Source organism: Aulonocara sp. 'chitande type north' Nkhata Bay, linkage group LG3, assembly GCF_057382095.1.
Source record: "Aulonocara sp. 'chitande type north' Nkhata Bay isolate Kocher_YH1m ecotype deep benthic linkage group LG3, A_spYH_male_GT1.1, whole genome shotgun sequence".
Lineage (NCBI taxonomy): Eukaryota > Metazoa > Chordata > Actinopteri > Cichliformes > Cichlidae > Aulonocara > Aulonocara sp. 'chitande type north' Nkhata Bay.
The window spans coordinates 16,438,935-16,459,338 of record NC_141346.1 but is presented as its reverse complement, the minus strand read 5'-3'; the positions used below and the strand labels follow the sequence as shown (position 1 = coordinate 16,459,338).

General features: G+C 38.6%; 4 protein-coding genes across 4 annotated transcripts in view; 1 reads left to right on the top strand and 3 right to left on the bottom strand.

Annotated features, from left to right (window-relative positions):
• The window catches only part of LOC147334189 (coxsackievirus and adenovirus receptor homolog), a 261,856-nt gene that overhangs the window by 43,667 nt on the left and 197,785 nt on the right, over positions 1 to 20,404 (top strand). The window lies entirely within an intron of this gene.
• On the bottom strand, positions 282 to 3,782 carry LOC147334201 (sialoadhesin-like). Its single transcript, XM_086287745.1, has 6 exons — positions 3,770 to 3,782; positions 2,415 to 2,678; positions 2,090 to 2,335; positions 1,846 to 2,004; positions 1,601 to 1,702; positions 282 to 370 (listed from the first exon to the last, which is right to left on the bottom strand). The coding sequence occupies exons 1-6, from the start codon at positions 3,780 to 3,782 to the stop codon at positions 282 to 284; spliced, it is 873 nt and encodes a 290-aa protein (XP_086143871.1).
• On the bottom strand, positions 5,974 to 9,547 carry LOC147334200 (butyrophilin-like protein 2). Its single transcript, XM_086286795.1, has 3 exons — positions 9,362 to 9,547; positions 7,536 to 7,877; positions 5,974 to 7,304 (listed from the first exon to the last, which is right to left on the bottom strand). Exons 1-3 carry the CDS (start codon positions 9,432 to 9,434, stop codon positions 7,198 to 7,200), a joined length of 522 nt encoding a protein of 173 aa, XP_086142921.1. The 5' UTR covers positions 9,435 to 9,547; the 3' UTR covers positions 5,974 to 7,197.
• On the bottom strand, positions 14,123 to 15,813 carry LOC147334199 (uncharacterized). Its single transcript, XM_086286601.1, has 2 exons — positions 15,714 to 15,813; positions 14,123 to 15,261 (listed from the first exon to the last, which is right to left on the bottom strand). Exons 1-2 carry the CDS (start codon positions 15,729 to 15,731, stop codon positions 14,278 to 14,280), a joined length of 1,002 nt encoding a protein of 333 aa, XP_086142727.1. The 5' UTR covers positions 15,732 to 15,813; the 3' UTR covers positions 14,123 to 14,277.

Sequence of the window (20,404 nt, the reverse complement as noted above, 5' to 3'; positions counted from 1 at the left end):
TGGACGTCAGTGGCTGGACTGGTTGACAACTTCAGTGAAGAGTAGACAACGTCTGGCTCCGGTTTAAAGTCTGAACACAAACATATACAGTTAAAAAAAACAAAAAAAAACCCAACAGGAAACATGATTACAAGCTTTGTAGTTCAATCAAGACCTTGATGCCTCTCTTATTTACATTTGCATTTGAAGTGTGAACTGGGTCAGAGCTCTGAGCTTCAATCGTGTGTTGTTCTTCTTTTTTTTTAAGCTTAGCTAAGCATTATTGCTGGAAACAGGGTGAGTTACCTGGCCCTTCTTGTTCTGATAGTTTTTTGTCCATAACTGTCATTTTTAGTTTTCACTGCTGAGTAGACTGCATCTGAATCCGTCTCTGCAGAAGTAAACAATCAGAATTATGTGAAATTACAACAGGTATAACAACTGCACAACTTTTATACTATAGCAGAGCTGTGGGAAACTTTCTACCCTAATTTTGCATCATGAAGAGAATAAGCGACAACTTTAAAAAACCACAGCAGCATTTCATAGTTTTTTTTTAATCTTAATGCCACTGCTATGAAAAAAAAAAAAAGATTGGCCACATGAAGCTGAGGGGCGTTTCTGTGAAAAAGAAAAGCGGACGACCACAAAGCTGCTCCTGCCTTCAGTACAGATTGACTTGCTTCACCTCAGCACAAAGCAAACACTTTCTCACAGTATAACCATTATTACTGTCCAAACTAGGACAAACTGCAGTGAGAAGCAGCTTCAGACTACAGTTAACTGGAATCATCAACATGTGCTCAACGTGTCAGGATGGTACAGAAACTACTAAATTATCAACGTTATAGACGTCAGATTCGTTATAGAGACTGGGAAATGCTTTTAAATTAATTTTAAAATGAACAGTCCTGTGTTGAAACACCTGCAGCTGAAGTGTTTCTTTCTATCAGAAACAGGATGCTGGACGACTGCAGAGCTGTTAGCTTCAGTTAACCACAGACCACAAACACACAGTCCAGCTCACAGTGAACAACACTCACAGTGTGACACTTAAGGCAATTAGAACTGACTAAGCTGACCTATTTTCAGACAAAGGAAACAAGTTCATAACTACACTTAGCAAGTTTTGTTTGCTTGTTTTACTGTTACAACAGTCCACATTTTTACACTTCTGAACTTCCCTCATATGTTCCATAATGTTCCCATAATCATATCATCAAAGTCAGCAACAGTGCTAATCTTCTTCTACCTTCATATTCAACTGTGTGCCTGATACATTTGAAGAGGAAAAAATCAGAGATGTTATTCATCGTCCAAACTATGATCAAAACACACATTCTCAAACATTTCCAGTTCCTTAATTAAACATAAATTTGTTCACATTGTAAAGCTGCATGACAGTCCTTCTAAAAGGAAATCTACCCACTCAGTGGCCTTCCTGGCAATGCCTCCTAACAGATATTTGGGCAGTTTTATTAAAATCTATGACCAAATAGAAAGGAAATGCCATTTAAGCCACAAGGTCACCAGCATGTGAGAAACTGTGTGTGTAAAATCACAAGTCGAATCTGATGAAACCTGCTTAAAAACTTCCTATATTGGAAGACGAGCCCACTACCTCGGATTTCTCTGATTGGCGCTTGTTGATTTTTTGATATGTTGATTATACTGCACATGATGTCAGTAAGGATGTCATCTTCTCCAGTTTTTTCTTGATCTGCTGAAATGATTCAAAATGATCAATAATATAAATTAAAATATGTAAACAGAGATTGCATTTAAGAAAGTTGTTACTGTGATCATCATGAATGCGAACTTTATTCTACCAAATAAACTCAGACATGGAAAATCAGAAAGTCTCACCTTCAGGTTTCCTGTGAACACATCGTTTCACCAGCAGAACCAATAACACCAGTAGAACCACAACACACACTGATCCAACAGATGGCAACACAAAGAGAACAGGAGGAGAGAGTGATCGAGGAGGTGTGGATGTAGGTGGAGGTGTGGTGGTGTTTCTCTCTAAAATAAAGCAAACACAGTCATTAATTGTCGTCACATTGTGAATGTTGAAAGCTGCAGAAACACAGACAGGTGAGTGTGTCACCTGTGACAGTGATCCAGCTGGATGGAGACTCTCCATGAGCGCTGATGTCACACTTGTAGAGGCCTTCATCAGACCTGGAAACATGCTGGATGGTCATGTGACCTGTAGGCTGCTTCCTGATGAGGGAGCCATCTTTATAGAAAGCAGCTGGGAGGTTGGAGGGAGTGGTCTTTGTTTTACAGAGCAGAGTGACGTCATCTCCCTCCATCACAGGGAGGACAGGACTCTGCAGGATCACTGATCCACCTCAACACAGAGACAAACTACAGCATTTCATCCATTTACACACAGCTTCATCAACACTAACTCCACACACTCAGCTTACCAGTGACTGTGATAGAGATCATCTTGTTACTTGCTTTATTTTTGGATTCACACCAGTAAAGTCCACTGTCAGATGTTGAAATGGAGCTGATGTTACAGGAAGAACCAGCTGGTGTTCCCCATTCCGTTCCACAAAGAGTGATCATAGTTGTTGTTGTGCTTCTTTTCACAGTCCATCCAGCAGAGCTGTCGTCCTCCTCACAGCTCAGAGACACAAAATCTCCTTTAAAAAACTGAGAACTGCTGGGACTTACAGTCAGACGAGCTGTGAGGGTTAAAATAACAAAACAAACAAACAAACAAACAAAAAAACTGATATATTTTTGTTAGAACTGCAAAGATGAACCCAATCAGGTCATATCAGTGAGCATTTCTCAGGTTTAAACTGTGACAGAAGAAGGTTACTGACCTTGGTTTGTTGTGCAGCTCAGCACTGAGATCAGAACTAAAGAGAAATGACACTCAGGTTGATTTGAGGTGAACATAAAGAACAACTCCACACAAACAGCTGACAAACACACAAACTCTTATCTCCGATATATGTGCTCATTTTCAGCTAAAGCTAAAAAAATCCAAAACAAAACAAAAAGGAAAAACAGCAGATCAATTTGGACTTCATGCACTTCTACTCTAATATGTATCTCAAAAAACAGCTTGTAGTACAATCTACAGGGTGGGCCATTTATATGGATACACCGTAACATGGGAATGGTTGGTGATATTAAAGTCCTGTTTGTGGCACATTAGTATATGTGAGGGGGCAAACTCCTCAAGATGGGTGGTGACCATGGTGGCCATTCAGAAGTCAGCCATCATGGATACAACTTTTGTTTTTTCAATAGGAAGAGGGCCATGTGACACATCAAACTTATTGGTAATGTCACGTCACGTTCTGGGTGGTAACCTGCATGTGCGGCCATATTGGAGGCACTCGGAGGTAACCACTGCAATGGATCAATGTCCGAAACCACAGAAAAGCTCCTCAAAATGCGTTATAGATGCAAAGGTATACAGGGAAGGACTTGGTCCACAGGTAAGGGCACGATATTTGGAAAAGTTAGGTTTTATTTGTGTGCAGATCCAAACGAGTTGGCTCCTTCATCTTGGATCAATGACGAGCCGGAGAGTCTTCCATCTATTGCGTATCTTGATATCAACTACCTGGTTTTCTTGCCCAGAAGACAGCAGACCTCAAATCTTATAAAAGTTTGGAGGCCTATAACCAGATGGTGTGTGGATGGGTGAGGGAGATGCAGTATCAAGTCATCAGTGACAGATGTGTTGTGAATGCCAAAGTAAGTAACGCAATAACATCTTTAATCAGCCAAACCTTAACTGTATGATATCATCCCTTACCAAAAAGTAGCATACTTCGAGTATATTTTATTAAGTATGCTTAACTATAGGAAAGAAATGAGTGGAACAAATTCGGATGTTGTCCAGATTTTTGCCTTGTAGATCCTGGTTTAGCTTCGCTAACCACAACCGCCTCTTTTCCTCTGATAACTTTCGGCATTATTCTCCATGATTTGTAATAACTTTTGGCTGTCTATAAAACTGCACATATTTTTCACATATCAAACGATCACTATGGCATTACTGAGAGTTGAAAAACTGTCTAAAGTCTTTCATCTTTAATAAAATGATCAGCGTTCTGCTCTACCAGGTGTAACAATTGAGTTTAACATCCAGGCATCCATGAAAACAGAATGTATGACATTTAACGGAGTTAGAAGTTAGCAGGGAGTTAGCTTGCTAGCTTCTATCTAAATACAATATACCATGTCCTGACTGCGGGGTTTTGGAAACAAATTAAAACGTACAGCTCTGCTATCACTTCCAGTATGAATGAAGACAGAAAACTAAACAGCAGTGACGTTTGTAGGGTTACTGAAGTTGGGCTAGCTGGTATATAATGATGTGCTACGTGACCGCTAGCGACACAGCTATGTTAGCATAATATAAACAAGCTAACTTTTTTTCCACTCGATAAAAGTTAACGTGAGTGTTCTCGGTGGTCAGGAACAAATGTAATCGCATGGCAGGATGCTGTAAAAGGACCAAACTTCAGCCAGGAGAACAACTGAGATAATCCATCCACAATACGAGGTTAGTCATTCATATACTGCTGCATGGGCTGGGCTGTAGTTACATCCTAAGGTTTTAAAAACTGAGCTTAAATAAATGATTAGTGGTAATAAAAGCTGAGGGAGGTCAACAGGGATCACTAACTGTTTTAGGAGCTTTTTGAGATCAAATAGAAGAAAATACATAACATTAAACATGTTAACAACACAAAAGCCATATTAAACGCAGACTACTTTAGACCCGGAAGTAGGATTCGTCGCGTCATCACTGAACAACCGGATAGGTGTTGACCGCTACTAAAGGTAAAGGCTAAGTTTTCACCCACTAGAGGGTGCTAACGTACCTCGTCATGTTTAGGCAGCGATGCAATAATTTACAAGTTTCACTGTTATATGTTATGTAAGTTCAAGATAATTAATTTGTGATTAATGAATAAGGCAAAGGTGTGTTAAAGGTAACACACTGATTTACTAATGGTCTTACGGGGTGTTCACATACACAGCTGTTTAATAAAAGTATTGTGAACCATCAGTTTGAGAGACCATCTTTTCAACCGGGGATGCTACACACGTATCTAAACAGCATCTCCTAAAAATGATCATTGAAATAATAAACATTTGACTAAACTTTTAGTATATGCAAAACATCCATTACTTTTAAATAACCCTGTAAAGTCATGTGTCCACTGTGCAGCTGTGTTGATATAATGAGTGAATGATTTGATCTTTTCACTGCCTGCTGTGTTTCCTCGACTCCTGAGCAAAGATAAAGAGTCAGTTCAGACCTGCAGTTGGTCCTCGTGGTGTTTTGAACTTGAATTCAGCCTGATTTGTTTTTCATGTCTTCTCCTCCATCATCAGTTATCAGGAGAGCAGACAGTCAAAGTACAAGAATTCAAACAAACACAGAGATTCTACTTACAGAGCAGACACAGCACAGATGTTTCCTTCATCGTCCTTCTCACTCATTTGAGCTTTTTTTCATTTCTCTCACTGACACCAAGTAAAGCCCGCCCCCTTCCTCTGAGCACCAGCTTTCTATTGGTTCAAATATAGTGGTGGGAGACTACGAATAATTTTAATTCATCAAGTGAATTAAACACAATAACTATGCGCATTATTTCTTAATTTTTCTGAAGTAAAACATTTGTCAGTTCACACATATGAAAAGAAACATGGCAGAAAATCTCCTCTGCTCTCAGTGATCTGTAGTTTGGTTGATGAAAAAATCCATTTCCATGCAGTGGACGTCCCCCTCAGTGAGAGAGGCAGATATGAGCTGAAACACAGGAATCAAACCAGGGACGCTGCTGTTATGGAGCTGAACTGGAACCATTCAGACACTGAGGCCCTCTGAACACATTTTAATTACAGCTGTGCAGAGACACACTGATGACTGACTGGAACACTATGATTCACATTTTACATGAACACCATCCTCAAACATGTTCATATATGACCACTAGAGGGAGATGTTGGACTTTAAATACTAACATGGATACTGGCAGATCATTAATGCTTCCATACTCAAAAATACATTTTAACAGCGACGGTCCACAATATCAGATGAGTTTGTACAAGTGACATGATAACATCATGATAAATCATGATGACATGATTTAGTGTGGCATGATTTGTAAACATGACTAAATTGGCATGATTTTGATTATTTCTCATTTCTAATATTTTTAAGTGGCAAGGTTGATGTTTGTTTTCTTAAGACTGATTAAAATTCAGATTATTCTATTTCAGTTTTTCTTTAATTATGATTTTATTTTATTTTTTTAATTCTAAGCACCAAACACTGTAAACAAATTAGAGTAAAAAAATAAGAACATTATAAAGCATAAAATAATACAAAAAAACATTTAAGATATAGACTGAATTACAATGAGCACAAGTATCACCATCATCTTTTTTAATAAAGTCTTTAAAGCAACCACAGCTGGCGCAAAGTGCTATAGATCGGAACTAAATAATAAAAATAACATTTGATTTAATTGAAAGCAAATAAAAGAAAAATAAAATAATTAATTAAATAACACATTTAAATACAAGAGACACTAAGTCTCACTGAGGTCAAAGGCCAAAGGCGTGTTTTAATAGTGGACAGAGATGGGACCTCTCTAAACTCAGGAGCCACGATAGAGAAGGCCCTGTCCCCTCTGAGCTTCCTCCCAGATCTCGGTACTCCAACTAAGCAAGTAAGAGACCAACATGGTGTGTAGGGATGAAGAAGCTCAGAGAGGTAAGGTGGGGCAAGATTGAGAAAACATTTAAAAACAAACATACACATTTTAAAAGAAACAGGCACATATCAACACAGCAACACATGTTCAGTCATTAAAATACAATTTGTATTCACAGTTAAGACTTTAAAACACTGTAAAAAGAAACCCAATAAACAGATAAAAATGCATATTGGGTTGGGCGGTGAATCAGGAACTTCAGCTTTAATTTCATTAACATTAACAATAAAATGCATATTAGAAGTAAATATATTGACAAATCCAGACATGTGCAAATACATGTAAGCAGTGCTTAAAAAATGTAATGAATAAAAGCTGCCTAGCTTTTCTTTAAAATGAGAAAACTCTAATAAATATTTAGTAACAATTGCAAGCGACTCAGTTCACAGTTAAAAAGCTCTGAGACATTTTAAATACACTGCTGTTCAACAGGAAGGACGTGTGAATCCTATTTGTGGGGTTTTCTTCTGTAGATCAGAAAACTGACCACAATAAAGACAGTGGAACCAAGTAGACAAAGTATCAGTGGGACAAATCTGCCTCCTCCTGTCTGACCTGCAGGTGAAAAACAGGTGTCAGCTGTCAGGTAGGTGATGAGTGAAGAACAGAACAGAATCCATTTCCTCTTCAAACTGCTGTCAGACATTATCTACTGCACTCTGATCACATCACTCAGACCAGCTGCTTTCTACAAAGTCTCATCAACAACATCTTTAGAAACAAACATCAACAAGCAGGAAGCAGCTTCACCTCTGATCACACACACACTCAACTCTACTCACTCACCTGGAGGATCAACATGAAGGTTGATGTTGTTGATGGATTCCCACAAGCGTGTTTCTCTCATGAAGACACGACACTTGTATGTTCCAGTGTCGTTAATCATCACATCCTTCACAATCAAAGACCAGTTTCCATCCTTCATCTGTCTGTCCTGCAGATCCACCCGGTTCTTAAAAGATGGATGCTGCTCATCTGGATCAAACTGCTCGTCTCGGTACGTTAGGACATATTCTTCTCCCAGGTCAGCTCTGCTCCACTCTAAAACAATGATGCAGATGTCCTTGTTTGGAGCTCGACATGGCAGAATGACGTTCTGTCCAGACTTAGATGTTATGTTTTTCTGGTCTGAAAGAGGAAACACAAAGCAAAGAGGATGAAGTAAGTGTTCACCTCTACATCAGCCAATCACTGTGAGGATCAGGGACCACTGAGATGTATATGTTTTGATTGGCACATAAATGGAATATAAAATTTTCCATTCTAGTTTTCCTGTTTTATTACCCCTACTCTATCTCTCCTCTTTTCTACATCATTCTGGAAGAGCTTGAATCCACCTCCGGTGCACCTGGTCTTGCTTCCTTTCCATTTGGTTTGCTGCACATATATATATCTACTTTCTCTCCATCATATGAACCACCTCTCTCCCGTTACACAGTCCCTACATTAAAGTCCCTGCTCTCACCACCAAACTCCTGCTTTTCCTTCTACCTGCCATCTGGGGGCCTTTGTCTTTTAAAGAGCAAGAGAGAGTGAGAGAGCAGAAACTGAACAAATGGGAAAATGGCAAAGTTAGATGGAAAGAGAAAAAACTGTAAGGGTTTACAAATATACGGAGATAAGATAACCCTTTATTAGTCCCACACATGGGAAATTTGTTAAATAAAAAATGCAAGATAATTTAAAGATATATTTCATGGATGTTTTGTGTGCTTTCCAGTAACACCTTTGCACGGGGACATTCTAAATTGAACACATTGACTGATCTGAATGGTAACAGGATTCAAAGCACTCCAAACATGGCTTGAACAGAACGGCTGCCAATGAAATCTATATCTCCAGCCCTGGAGCAGATGTACCCTGTGTTGAGTCTGCACAATAAGAGGAGGGCTTGCATGAAAACTTTACCTTAAGCTGCTCTCCTATCAGTTTGCTTCTCGTCCAGGTGTATGGAGAGGCAGTGTGATTTTTGACTGCTTGATGATATAGTGGACTGTCTCCAAGTACTTTCAAGTCATTTGTAAATGTCACAACTTCATTTTATCATGTGCCATTTGTTGTGCGCTCGTCTTATTTATATTTCTTGTACAGTAGTCGGTTAAATATCGTTGTAGATGTACAATGGGAATTAAAGTCTATTCTGTTCTATTCTCTGTAGTTAAGTGACTGAATCAATGCTGTGCATGTTTTCCCTCTTATCTGTTTCACTACAAATAATTGTTCAAAATACTTTGGAAAATTCTGAAAAACATGACTGACTGTTAACCTGTAGGTTTAATAACTAAAGGGTTCACCTTAACCTGGAAGAGAAATCTGTGACTTGGTTAATTTAATTTTAATTGTAGGCTCTGCACTTAAAGATTGATCCTAGAATCAATGATAAGTTAGTTAGATGTCAGTACATAAAAGAAAAGAATACAAAGTGGTTTAAATCAAAGGTGTAGTGAAAGGCAAGTGGTGACGCACTCTCCAAGCAACTAATATGCTGTTATACTGATATTAGATTAATCAGAGTTAGAGACAGACGTTTTCAGGGAACACTTTGTCATTTTTTAAATTTCTTACTTATTAATACTTACAGATACAGATACATTTAACAGGTCAAGTCTCACCTGCACGGACCAAAACAAGGAGGCAGAGCCACAGCTGGGTCCAGCTGAGCAGTACAGATGTTCCAGCGGACATTTCAGATGTAATTCTGAGGCGGTGCTACAGACAACTATTCTGTCTCACTACATGTAAGTTTTCACATAGAGCTGAAAGAGACTGAAAGTCCGTCTAGATGCGTCTCCCTCCCTCAGGATTTGACCCCTCATCTGACTTCTGTCACCACCCGGGACAAGCTGCTGACGTCCCTGCTGATCACGTGATTTTAGGCTAGGGTTGAGAAGAGTCTGAGGACACCCCGGATGGATGATCATCTGACTAAATTGGCACAAAGAATGTATTTCTTTGTGTGGAGGGGCATCCATAGCATTCCAACAGAAAGGCCATTTCCGCTGTCACATTCCCAACATTTTCCAAGTATGAGTACTCTCCGCTTGTTGTATTGATCGGGATTATGTACTTGTTCCGAGGCTGAAAACAAACGTAAAGGTCACCGCCTACTTACTAGTTGGAGGGATGGGAGACTGCAGAATACAAGCAGCAGAAAGTGATGGGAGATTTCCAGTCCACAAAGAGTTTGTGCACTAATATACACACATGCTATATAATGTCATCCACAATGTCTTAGGCAAAGACACCATTTTTGTAGGTTTCCCTTTGTTGATCTCCGGAGAGTATTGCAAGTCAATCGATAAATATGTGATTAAGATGAAGTCTTTCAACTTTCATTTCAGGGTTTTGCATTATATCTGAATTTTGGTAGCATTTTATAATATGGCACGCAGGCTTAGGGTGTAATTACCCCTAGAATTAAATGGACTTTAATTTACTGATATTTAATGAATAATATCGCACGCTGTTTTGTGTATTTTTCCACAGAACCTAATGGAGGCTTACAGCTGTATAACTGTTTCTATTCCATGCGTTGTCTTTTATCTTCTGATTTAAGCACGCTTAAAAACTCTGTTTTAAAGTATCTATATAACGTTATTATATCATGTAACTTTACTTTTATATTTTATTCATTCATTCATTCATTCATGAGTGGAACTGCTCTCAGAGCACTTCACTCCGCAGCACTGACAGTTGTGGTCATCTTATTTTCATCGATCTGTCAGTCACTGCTGGATGAAGTACTCAAACCACCAGTAACATGTCCCAGTCAAAACATCTACATATAAGCTCCTGTTGTCTAAACCACTCTGAATCATCAGTACAAAGCTCATCCACTCTTAGTACAAACCACCCTGTTTACCACCATTCCAATCAAAAGAGAAAAGAGGAGCAAACAGAGGTAATAACTGAGTGATTATGACTGAGTTTGACGCTCACAGATCTGCACAGAGACTTTAAGGAACAAGTCCCTTTCCTCTGCAGATTTCACTCAAGTTCACAGCAGCATTCATCTGCAGAGTCCTGAATGCCTCATTTCTACACAAAGACTTTAGTGATTTCTGCTGTTGCACTGAAACAAAGAGTCTCAGTGTGCTGATGACAATATCTCTATACAGAGTAGAGCTTCTGTTCCATTTCCAGACCTAGTGGTTATGAAATCACAGTCGACTAAAATAAGAACCAGCGATTTGGCGGCTTCAGTTAGCCTTCTGCAGAGCTAACCGAAGCCTCTCTCTCTCTCTCTCTCTCTCTCTCTCTCTCTCTACACATATATGCATATATATATATATATATATATATGCATATATATATATATATATATATGCATATATATATATATATATATATATATATATATGCATATATATATATATATATATATATATGCATATATATATATATATATATATATATATATATGTATGTATATATACACGTACACATGTATATATACACGTACACATGTATATATACACGTACACATGTATATATACACGTACACATGTATATATATATATAGATATATATAGATATATAGATATATATATGATGGCCGCGGTTCTCTGCAGACAAGGGAATCTGCCAGTAGGCGTTGGTTAAATCCAACATGATAAAAAATAAGCAGTGCTTAACCAGTCCAGGTCAACCCGGGGCATGGGATAGGCATCAAACCATGAGACCTTGTTCACTTTGTGATAATCATCACAGAACCGTATAAACTGTGCATCAACACAAAAACCCACAGACTCAAAAACAGTTTCTTCCCCAAAGCGATAACCACCCTGAACTCACACATGCACAGATAACACAGCCCCCCCCACTTCCTCTATGGACCACCACTGTGCAATACCAATTCTATGTGCAATAACTCAACTGTATATACATAACACTATTCATTACATATCACTTACGTCTTGTATATTGTACAATATATATATATATATATATATATATATATATATATATATATATATATATGTTTTTCCCTATGTTAATACTGACCATATGTACATAGCGATGCAGAACTGTACCCCCCCAGCATGTTTACACTGAGTAGGAGATGCTCTGTATCTCATTGTACAACTGTATAGTGACAATAAAGGCATTCTATTCTATTCTATTCTATTCTAAAACCCTGCACTCACTTCTTAATTACCTGGAAGCACCTTAAAGACGACCGGCCCCTCTCAACAGCTGCGACAAATCATCTGGAGAAAAGGTAAGCATAGGAGACGAAACACTGAGGAACAAATCCTCATTTCATCCTATGATAACAGCATTTTCACCATTTCAGCCAATTCCTTTTGCACAATTTGTCTCTTGTGCTCAGGCAACATCTAGGGCCATGAACGCACTTTCATGCCAGGCTGCGTTTCAAAGTGGTGCTCCATGAGAGTCATGCAGCCGGGCAGGGGGAAGAACACATCTGCAAACCGCTGTTGCAATGCAGGAACATCTGCTTTGTGTGAGATGTTCATTACAATGCATCTTAAACACACTCTGTGAAAACTTCATGCCCACGTCTTGTTTTTAAGAAAAATCAAACATCTTTGTCCTTGAAGATCATTTTAGAGTTTTTAAATGAGCTGCAGGAACCCTGTTCAATGTTAGTGGAGAACAGCCAAGTCTCCTCCTGTGATAAACCTCCACATGTACCACTGAAAACAGTTAAATTACTTTGAATCTGAAATCAGGGCTCAAACTACTTGTTGTGAGACCATTTCTTTATTTTTCAAAGTTCATCAAATATAGGATCAAATCAAATCAAGATTTCATAATACAAACTTCAAATCAACAAGAAAAAGGCTGCAGAACATGTGGATCAAAATGAATTCATAAAAAAAACTTGTGGACTTCAAGAACACAGTAAACACACTAAAGTGAAAGGAGGAGCGAAAAATAGAGGTTTAATAGAATTTGAATTTTTGATCTTGTAACAGTTCTTTGCTACCAATGTGAATACGAATGTGGTCTTTGCCTAATTGAATAAAGGTTACTCTGACTCACTGCTCCATCTTCTGGTACAAACTGATCTTACATGGAAGTACAGCCCAAAACCAGTGTAGCTTGAGTTTCTTTTTTCTGGACATAAAGTCACAGCAGGTGTTGTTTCAAAGCCGGTGGACAGATTTAGTTCATTTTGGAGGATTTAAGAGCAACTGCTGTGAAAATATTTGCAATTTTGGGAGAAAGGTTCAAGAGAAGAAACAGCAAAAGTTTAAATATGAATGAAGAATTTAAATTTAACTGAGGTATAACACATTAAATGAATACATTTAAAAAAAGAAGTTAATTTTGGAAACACTAAGAAAGTTCAAATGAAAGAAATTGAAATATATATCCATATCCGCAATTTTGATACAAAGTCTGTTTGGTAAAAAAGACATTCCTATAACTTTAATAATACAGTAACAAGTACAACTACTAAACACTACTGTGTCCTAAGGGAACAAAGGTTAAAATGTAACAGGGATAACATTTTAGAGAATTAAAATCCCTCAAAGGAAAAAACAAACTTGATAAACATATCTATACATGGAAGTTCCTAAATGTAACATTCAGGATTATTCACTGCAGGTCCAGAAATCAGAGCTACCTCATCAGATCCAAGTGTGACATCAGCTGACACTCTTTACAGGAGATTCCATCTGAACTCTGTGGAGCCTGATCTCAAGGTTTTTAAGTCTGACCCTGAAACCAGAAGAGGATCTTTCTCTCTCTTCAGATTCATTATGATCCAGTGATTTCAGTCCTGCATGATCAGGCTGATGTTTGCACAGAGCAGATAATGAAGTGAAGGTTTTTGCACATTGGTAACAGTGAAACAGTTTATTTACAGTGTGGGATCGTTTGTGTTTGGAGTATGAACTGAGATTCCTGAAGCTCTTGTCACACTGGTCACAGCTTAAGTTCACTTCCATGTGTGTACGTTCATGTTTGTTACGATGACCTGATTGTGAGAAGCTTTTGTCACAGTGTCTGCACTTGTATGGTGTCTCTCCTGTGTGGATTCGCTTATGGTTTTTCATTGAGGTCATGTCCAGTGGTGAAGGATGACCCACACTGGTCACAGATGTGCGTTTTGACCCCACTGTGGAAGAGTTTTTGTATTTTTAATGTACTTGTGTGTGGAAGCCTCTCCCACATTCTTTGCAGTAGTTCATTTGTCTCCAGTGGTTTTAGGTCCCGTTGATGATTGGAGGTTTTTCCTCAAAGGTTAAAAAGAAACTCTTTCCCACCACCACAGCGACGACAGGGTTGAGAACTGGATCCATCTGTGTTGCTCTGCTTTTTTTATTTTTATCCTCAATGTTGCCTGAAACAAAGAGCATCTCTGCCAACGATTATATAAGACTTATTATAAGACTGAGTTTACTGAACAAAAATGACTCTTCATTTTTCCCAAACAGTTCATTCAGTATAACTCCGTAAGTTTACTGATCAGACTTGTTCCAAACACTCGGGTTACAATTACAAGATAAAAAATCAATACAGCCTCACAGTAACTGCACTTGTAGAGTTACTTTCAGGTGTGGATCCGTCGGTGGTTTCTCATGTGATGTGGAGATTTAAAAGTCTTCTCACACAGGTCACATTTATAAGGTCTCTCCTCAGTGTGGCTAAACATGTGTAGTTGTAACTGTGCGTCTGTTGTAAACAGTTTCCCACACTGATCACAGCAAGAAACATCATTTCCAGTGTGAATCCGTAGGTGACTATTTCGGTACTGTTTGTCGCTGAAACTTTTTCCACAAAAGTTGCAGCTATACGCCTTAATTCCAGAGTGGGTAACTAGATGCCTCTGTAAGTCCTTTTTTTCAGCAAAAGCTTTACCACACAACTCACAGCTGTGTGCTTTAACTCCACTGTGCACGATACGGTGTGATTTTAAGCTTTGATAATGGGTAAAAGACTTTCCACACAATTTGCAGCTGTAAGGTTTAACTCCACTGTGGACGTGTTGGTGTGTTTTAAAGGATTGAGCGTGGGTAAAAGACTTTCCACACAAGTGACAGTTGTATGCTTTAACTCCACTGTGGATAAGTTTGTGTGATTTTAAGCTTTCAGCCCGGGCAAAATCCTTCCCACACAAATCACAGCTGTACGCTTTAACTCCACTGTGGATGACTTGGTGTATTTTTAAGCCTCTAGCCCGGGCAAAATCCTTCCCACACAAGTCACAGCTGTAAGGTTTAACTCCACTGTGCATGACTTGGTGTCTTTTTAAGCCTCTAGCCTCGGTAAAAGACTTTCCACACAAGTCACAGCTGTAAGGTTTAACTCCACTGTGGACGAGTTGGTGTTTTTTTAAGATTCGAGCCAGGGTAAAAGACTTTCCACACAACTCACAGCTGTAGGGTTTAACTCCACTGTGGATGAGTTGGTGTGTTTTTAGGCTGTCACTCCGGGTAAAATCCTTCCCACACTCATCACAGCTGTAGGATTTCTCTCCCTTTCTTTGACGTTTGTCAGCCTCCTGAGAGCGCTGACTTCTTGCTCCATGTTGGTCCTGCAGTGACAGAGATACAAACAGAGGCACTGAGTGAAATGCAGTCGCGGAACAAACTGAAACTCCCTCCGTCAGTGGAAACAAACATGTCAACAAACACATTGTTGGTATGTTAGCACCACCTTCTGGTGATAGTATCACATTACAATGATGTGACACAATGAGAGGTGTAATGAAAATTACATTATTGAAGAAATATATAAGTGGAGAAAATCTTTTACTTCATAAAATATTTTGAGTTCAACTGATGATATTGTTGTTTCAATATGTGCTGATAAAATATGATCTTTGCATTTTCTTCTAACTTCTGTGGTTTTTGGTTGTGAATGTATATTCTGTATATAAGTAGGAGCCCAGGATGCAAAAGACAAAGCTGCTGTTAATTGTGTTTTAAAAACCAACCAGTTGCACACACAGTTTCAATAACAGTGTAACTGTGATGTTTTTCTCACCTTTTGTGTTGAAGTCATTGTTTCCTCTGTAGTAGCTGAGCTGAGTCCAAATGGCTGAAATTGTCCTTCTACTGCTCCACCAGACTCCTGTTACTCAGCTGGGACACAAAAAGTATATAGACATATTTACCCCTTACAAAAAGAAGCAGAGCAAATAAACATTACTACACTCCTCAGTGCAGGGCTTGCAAAATCTCAAAATCCCTGGTAACCCTTCGGGCAGGGAAGGGTTTTTGGTAGCCCAAAACAAATTTAAGTAGCCCAAATAAAAAAATGGTAAATGGCCTGTATTTGTATAGCGCTTTTCTAGTCCCTAAGGACCCCCAAAGCGCTTTACACAACCTGTCATCCACCCATTCACACACACATTCACACACTGGTGATGGCAAGCTACAATGTAGCCACAGCCACCCTGGGGTGCACTGACAGAGGCGAGGCTGCCGAACACTGGCGCCACCAGGCCCTCTGACCACCACCAGTAGGCAACGGGTGAAGTGTCTTGCCCAAGGACACAACGACCGAGACTGTCCAAGCCGGGGCTCGAACCGGCAACCTTCCGATTACAAGGCGAACTCCCAACTCTTGAGCCACGATCGCCCCAAAAAAGAGAGCAATTTTTTGATTGATGTTTTGTTTCCTGTTTTGTTTGCTTTACAATATTATACATTAAAGTATAATATTGTAACAGAAACATTAATCAAAATTTTTTTTAAAAACAAATTACAACATTGTATAAAAATTACAATCATCAACTCAAATACTTGGTTCTAATTGAACAGAAATTTCTATGAACTTGTAAGAACTGTGTAGGACATGAATCAGTCTGTGTCAGATCCTGAATTTGAAATTTCCACTGAAGTCACGGGTAAGAGACAAGTGGAACCAAGATCTAGGCCATTTGCTTTTTTGAAGTTTGCAAAGACTGCTAAATCGTGCCAGTGGTAGTTCACTCTTTGCAACATAGTACGCTGTCCTAAACAGATTTTTCAGGTTTATTTTTAGTATGTTATTTGCAATTGGTGTTTGTTCTGGGAAAGATATTGCAGACTGAGCAATAATGCATTTCTTATGGGTTCTAATGGGGGCCTTTCTTAAAATGAATGGTCCCAGCAACAAAGGCGCTTGTCGACTCAGAAATCAAGGGAAAACCAACAACACACCCGGCAGAACATTATGTTATTTACATGGATGCACATAAGTGGTCCGCATGTGCACATTCGCTGTCAAAATAAAAGACGCAACGCGCGTTTGCGTCCATATAAAAGGCACTGTTTTTGTCCGCTGGAGTGGGATTCTCACGGCACATTCCACACCACATCTCTGTGCATTCATCATTTGTTTGAAGCCAGCTCACCTCCTGCAACTACTTTTCCGAGAATACTTGCTTCTTTTGTGGTTCGGACTCCTTCTGACACTTCTTCTGCGATGGAGGAACACCACAGTAATTGCTTAAAGGACCTTGCTTCTTCGACATCTTTAAAAGTTCTAAACAAATGTCTGGCCTCCTCCTGAAAATATTATGTATGCAAACACGCGTTGGAACTTCTCATCTGGTTTTATTTTGACAGCGAATGCGCACCTGCGGACCACTTATGTGCACCCCTGGTTATATAGCTCATCATATTGCAGCCACAGAAATTCTTTTGTCCATGAAACCATAAAGCTGCACTTTCTTTTTGCCTTATAGTCTGATTTGTCATAACTTCTCCCTTTTGTGGTAAGCTTTTCTTTGGCTGTCACTTCTTCACCCTGACCTGTCTTATTTGGCTCAGCAGAACTAAAATATATATCCTGCTGCTTTTACTTACACACACACACACACACACACACACACATAACGGTCAGCGATTCTCTGCGCGATCAACCTCTCACATGTTTAAGCTTGCTGCGGGAGATTTCACTTGTCATGTTTGCATAGTAAGCTAACGATTGATAAGACGATGTCAGAGGAATTGGTGCGCAAATTATCATCACTCACCCCGGGACGTCGGGCTAGCGATTTTGCGAGCCCTGATGACCATTCAAACAGCAGTCGCTTTCTAAAACATCAGATATGTATCGGATTCAGTACCACATATGAAAGTGACCCAGATCAGATTTGAGCCGTTCACACTGTCATACCATGATCAGATATGGGTTGCATAGGGTCAAAAAAGTCGGATTTGATGCGCTTTCGCCTGCATTGTGAACGTAGCCCAAATTAAGTACTTGTGGTCTGAGAGGAATACTATTGAACAGGTTAAGCAGTTATTTAGATAATAGGTTTCAGTATGTGCAGTGTTTAGGCAATTCATGTGATAGAATGAAAATAGAGTGTGGGGTCCCTCAAGGTTCTATTTTAGGACCACTTTTTAATTTATATATAAACAACGTTTGTGATGTGTCAAAAATGTTCAATTTTGTTGTTTGCAGACGAAACAATTTTTTTTTGTTCCGGAGAAAACTTGAAAGAAATGGCTAAAATTATGGTTATTGAAATTAAAAAAAAAAAAAATTAAAAATGATTTGATGTAAATAAGCTAACGCTGAATTTGGAAAAAAGACAGTTTATGATATTCAGAAACCATGTAAAGGAGGAAGAGATAATATTATCTATAGAGGGAGTATTAATTGAAAGAATGACAGGTTTCCATTTTCTGGGTGTAATAGTGGATGACAAGTTAACATGGAAACCTCATATTGAACATGTTAAAAAAAGTTGGCTAAAAGTATTTATATCCTGGGTAATGTAAGATTGTGTGTGTGTGTGTGTGTGTGTGTGTATTAAAAAACAAAACAAAGAAAAAACCACCCAGCACGCCCCTGCGGGCGGTTTATCCTTCAAGCTCGGGTCCTCTACCAGAGGCCTGGGAGCTTGAGGGTCCTGCACAGTTTCTTAGCTGTTCCCAGGACTGCGCTCTTCTGGACAGAGATCTCCGATGTTATTCCCGGGATATGTATGTATGTGTATATATATATATATATATATATATATATATATATGTATATATATAAAAATATAAATATATATGTATATATAAAAATATATTAGTATAGAGAACACAGTAATAGTTTGTATATAAAATCTAAATTATTAAAACTAGAAGATATAGTGAAATTATAGACATTAATTAATATATTTGGGGCAAATAATAAAACACTACCTCTTAAGTTACAAAGTGTATTTGTATTGTGTTCAGAACATGGGGAGGGAAGAAGGAAGTTTTATTTTAAGCATCGGTTTGCTCGAACCACACAAAGGCAAATGTGTCCAACAGTCATGGGCATAAGAAACTGGAATTCTCTCAATGATCATCTCATGTGTTGTACAAAGGTTTCTCAATTCAAAATCTGCTATAACAATAAAACGATAAACCAATATGAAGAAGTTGAAAATAACAGAATTAACTGTAGACAAAATTATCCTTTCAGTTTGATATTTAGTGGTATTGCTCAATGTTGAGCATATTATTCTGTTTGTTTTGTTTTGTGTAGAATATTGTCTGAGTGTAATTTTGGTTGCCTACTTGTATCATCACAGATAGGGGGAAGGTTTTAATGAGAATTTATTCTCCTTCCTGCTCCTTTTCCTGCATGGAAACAGTGTTACTTTAATTAACAGGAAGGTTGTGTATAAGAAATGAATTACTGCTGTACAATGTGTGAAACAAAAAATTAAATAAGTAAATATGGACTTCCAGAGATCCACAAAGGAGTCCCGCTCAGACTCATCGGTAGCAGTATAAACTCAGCCAACTAAGTTTATACTGAACCTCATTATCATCCTAGGAGTTTAAAAAAAAAACATTTCAAAAGTCCCTTTGTTAATGAGGAATTGAAAAATTTTACAAATGGAGAATTTATTCTACAATTCATTATTCAAGCACAGAATTTTTTATTTCGATGTGCGTGGATCTTGTTGTCCTCCATATGGGGGTGTCAAAAATCACATTAGAAGTGGCACACATCACACGGGGGTACCTGTTGACGGTGTTAACAACACCTTTACATTCACTTGGTGAACTTGCTAACGCTTAGGATTTAGCTGAACCTGACTTTAGATGTTTCTGAAACAAGAAGGACATACTGATTTCCTCTCCTGATATTGAGAGTGTAGTATTGATATTTTAACCTTTAAGGAGCACAAAATGTATTAATCCTACTAACACATACACGCATGCAATGAAGACCAGATAGTATTTTAAGCCTGTGTTTCTGATTTTATGGTTCACTTAGTGGGATGAGAAGCAATATCGTTGCCCTGTACCTGTGCATGTGCAATGACAATACAGTTGAATTTTATTCTAATTCTATTCTATTCTAATATATGAACTAGTGGACTAATATTATATTAGGAAAGATGATTGAATTATAGCAGGGGTGAACAGAATGCAGCAGAGGGATTAAATGAGTGAGACTAGTAGATTCTTAGTTTCTTGTTCCTGGTGTGTGGGGGAGGTTTTACCATGACATACACCTTGTTACTTGGGATTGTTTGCCATTTTTGCAAACGATTCCTTTATCGATTCCAATGACGTCACCACGTTGCGGAGCGTCAGTTACCTGGCAGGAAACACGGCGCCTAAGCGGCTCTGTTAGGGAAAATATTCTAAAACACTTCTTCAGTAAAGACTCAGAGAAGTGAAACACACAGAACTTCTTGCTAGCAAGGGCAGTCTCAGTGACTCGCGCTGAGCTTTGCCCTGGTCTTT